This window comes from Austrofundulus limnaeus, unplaced genomic scaffold (assembly GCF_001266775.1).
Source record: "Austrofundulus limnaeus strain Quisiro unplaced genomic scaffold, Austrofundulus_limnaeus-1.0 Scaffold128, whole genome shotgun sequence".
Taxonomy (NCBI): Eukaryota; Metazoa; Chordata; class Actinopteri; order Cyprinodontiformes; family Rivulidae; genus Austrofundulus; species Austrofundulus limnaeus.
In genome coordinates this window covers 1,244,754-1,248,829 of record NW_013952530.1, presented here as the reverse complement: position 1 = coordinate 1,248,829, position 4,076 = coordinate 1,244,754, and the positions used below count along the sequence as shown (strand labels likewise).

Sequence of the window (4,076 nt, the reverse complement as noted above, 5' to 3'; positions counted from 1 at the left end):
ATAGTCAGTTGTAAATATAAAACTAGAAGAAAGTAAAATGACATTATTGCACATTGTTTAAATATTGCACATTTTTTATATTGAGGTATATGGAATATGAATTAAATCTATAATGATAAAAAGAACAGAACAGAAATTACAAAATGTTAGCTTTTCTGCTTTTGCCATCTTTTTTTATTTCTTACTTTTAAAGTCTGTTCCTCTTCTTGTATTTCTTTTTCTATTTAAACAAACATCAAAAGTTCAGCTATTACTAAAACTCACTTTCAACTTTTTCAGCACACGTCAGTAAACTGATTCAGCCTTCATGCAGTGTTTTCACTGAAAATGCTGTTTTTCTAGTTGATTTTTTTTTAAAATCCTCTTCTTATGGTTGCAGTGTGCTGCACCCAAGTCGGACCTCGTGGCCACGCTGAAGAAAGGCTCCTCCAGAATTTGTTTGCAAATTACAACAAGCTCTCCCGGCCTGTGAAGAACACTTCAGACACGGTGTTGGTCCACTTTGGACTCTCGATTGCCCAGCTAATTGATGTGGTGAGTGAAACCTCACAGCCTTGTCAGGTTTCACTGATAACAAGCCGAGGATTTCATAAATTACGTTCATTTGTTTGGCGTTTCCTGTAATATTTCTTTACATTGTGCGAGGAAACAATTGAGATTTGAAATTTATATTAACTTTATCGTTGTGTTTCTGTCTCGAGGGTTTGCATTAAATTCATTATTTTCCACAGATTTTATTACAATTTCATCATTACCAGGAAGCAAAAGAAGCTGGACTGTAAATGCATCAGTTTGAGAAGGCCATAAACCAGCAGATTAGCTCCAGCACATTAAACTGGGTGCTGCTCATTGTTTATGATGATGTTTTGCAGCATAATTATATGAGGGACTCATTTCCACTGGTGCCCTCGTTCTGTTTATGTAGATTCATTATTTTATGCTCAAAGCCACGCCAAGCAAAGTGTAATAAATTTCAAGTCAGATCTCTAATCAGCGGAAATGAAAACAGAACAAAAGCACGTTATGTTGTTTTCCTTTTTTTCTTCACAAATTAAATTTAATTGTCAAGCTGGTTACTGCAGGCAGTAAATACTCAAACTATCTGTTGAACAATATTCCTATCGCATCTTTATTCACACTCATTCTCTTTGCATTTCACAACTGATTTCTGACACATGCATTTTCAACAATAGTCGTGAGGATTTGTTATTAAAACAGTTTTTAACACATCCACTCAAAACTTCCTGGAGAAACCTACAGAATATAGATTATGCCAGATGATTTTTCCAGTTTTTTGACACTGAGTTAGCTGACAGTGCTTGTTCCACATGCCTGCTGGTGAGTGTCAACTCCAGGTGAAGTTGTCTTTTCCCACAGAGTGTGTGCACTGACTGCTGCGTCTCAGATGTTGCTGTGGAAGAGCTGGAGAAAGCAGAAACGTAACAGTGTGCTCCTGCATCAACCATCGGCTGTTATTTATATATTTCATTTGGATTTTTTCTGGCGTATTACACAATACGCTTCGTCGAGTTCTGACTGACATTTTAATTAAAAAAATGTTAATTCTACCTTTTTTTTGTTTTGTTTTGCATCTCTGTTAAAGGATGAAAAGAATCAGATGATGACGACAAACGTCTGGGTTAAGCAAGTAAGACAATATGAGAGACAAAAGCAATGCTGAAGGTACAGTGAAATAAAAAATGCTGCAGTCTAATAAATTGTGACTATTGTTGTCCTGCAGGAGTGGAACGATTACAAGCTCCGCTGGGACCCAGAGGAATATGAAAATGTCACTTCCATCCGAATTCCTTCTGAGATTATCTGGAGGCCTGATATTGTTCTCTACAACAAGTGAGTTACACTGAATTAGGAATGCATATCACTCCCGGTTTATGCCAAATTTGAGACTTGAGATCATTTTATGTTGAGAAATGAGTTGCAGCTGTTTAGCTCAAGCCTTGAAAATAATGTTGTGTGATGTTAAAGGATGCCATGCTGAAAGGATTTGATGTAAATGGATCTAAGGTATCACCCCCACCAGATTTCAGCTTACTACTTCCTATTTATTAATTGGCATCCTTCTAGAAGGTGACCTATGACCCATTATGGCTTTCTATTGCTGGTGACCAATGTGGGCGCAACTCCTACATTGGTTTGTATGGCATGCGGTCTCCCATCCAAGCACTAACCAGGCCTGACCCTGCTCAGACGAGATGACGTGTTCGGGGGGGTTTGGTAACAAGATTTCAGCCGAACATTTATAAAATTGACTGAGTTGTAGATATTTTTGTGTTGATTAATGTGGCAGCTGTAGTAAAATCCTACACTGATGGCTCGGAAAGATAATGAGTTACAGATTTACATTATTTTCTTAAATTTTCATAAAGTCTGTCAAGTCATTGATGAGATATTTTCCTAACAGACTGAATTGACTCCAAGAGTGAATGCTCAAATATTAAGGGGGGGCATAATGTATTTTCCAGGCACGTGGTTCAGAGGAGTTTAAGTATCTCRGGGTCTTGTTCACGAATGAGGGAAGAATGGAGCGGGAGATCAACAGGCAGATTGATGCTGCATCTGCAGTGATGCGGGTGCTGTACCGGTCTGTCGTGGTGAAGCGGGAGCTGAGTCAGAAGGCAAAGCTCTCGGTTTACCTGTCTGTGTACGTTCCTACCCTCGTCTATGGTCACAAACTTTGGGTAGTGGCCGAAAGAATGAGATTGCGGATACAAGCGGCTGAAATGGGTTTCCTCCGCAGGGTGGCTGGGCTCTCCCTTAGAGATAGGGTGAGAAGCTCAGTCATCCGGGAGGGACTCAGAGTAGAGCCGCTGCTCCTCCACGTCAAGAGGAGCCAGTTGAGGTGGTTCATCTGGTTAGGATGCCGCCTTGACGCCTCCCTGGTGAGGTGTTCCGGGCACGTCCCATTGGGAGGAGGCCCAGAGGAAGACCCAGGACACGCTGGAGGGACCATGTTTCTTGGCTGGCCTGGGAACACCTTGGGATTCACCCACGGGAGCTGGCCCAAGTAGAGAGGGAAGTCTGAGTCTCTCTGCTTAGGATGCTGCCCCCACTACCCAACCCCGGATAAGTGGAAGAAAATGGATGGATGTTCACTTCTATACCACAATCAAGTTGTCATGAAAATGCCACATATGTATATCAAAAAATGTGCATGACTCTCTTACGGCCACCAAATTTTAGCAAAATATTTGTGAAGTTAACTAAATTATATCAAATTTTTCTTTGTCACTTGGATATGGCGACCATATTAAATTGTGCTGGCTTCAAAATTAATCAGTTGAAGATGTATATAATTTTTTGCTAAAATTATTTTTGAAATCTACCCAGTTTTTACAAATATTTTATAAATGGACAAAGATGCCTGCAAATACTTAATGGCAAAATTTTAAACATAAATCTTACACAGTCTGTTAATGCTCAGAATGTGTTGGGGATCGTTATCATTTGATACCGCACCAACTTTTAGGTGTAAAATATATTGAAGTTATGACTCCAGAAGTGAATTAGTCGATGTACGTCTAATGGACAATTTCTAGCTTTATTCAAATTTTAGTCACAGAAAAATACCCCACCACCATCCCCCAAACGCACACACATCCTTGTACTTGCATCAAACTGAAGACTTTGTATTGACTTTCATTCATTTTTGTAACTGTATTTATGCCTAACCCAGACATTTTCCCTAAAACTAACAATCACTAGCCTATAACCTGAACCAAAACTTAATTCACACCATACCTCTAAACCTAACTAGTAGAACACAGTACAGCTGCAGAAAAAGTGAGAAAAATCCTCACTTTCCAAAACTGACCTCACTTTGTTGGTTAAAAACACATTAAGGTCCTCACTCTGTAGCAGAAACAAGTCCACACACACACATAAACATGAGCAAAACCTCAGTTTTCACCGTTTGGTGGCGGGCGATAATTAGAGCGATAATTACATCTCCGTCACAGAGAAGCTTCTAACTGTCACCATTTCCAAAGACAAAAATCACGTGTCAAGTGTTTCTCAAATGTCGATGACTTATTTCCAACAGATGGCAGGAACTGCGG

General features: G+C 39.7%; 1 protein-coding gene across 1 annotated transcript in view; it reads left to right on the top strand.

Moving 5' to 3' along the window:
- Positions 1-4,076, top strand: part of chrna4b (cholinergic receptor, nicotinic, alpha 4b) — a gene marked incomplete at its 3' end in the record, with an annotated part of 12,336 nt that overhangs the window by 4,447 nt on the left and 3,813 nt on the right. Inside the window, 3 exon segments of the mRNA XM_014015373.1 lie at positions 380-534; positions 1,604-1,648; positions 1,742-1,851. Coding sequence (XP_013870827.1) covers positions 380-534; positions 1,604-1,648; positions 1,742-1,851 — 310 coding nt within the window.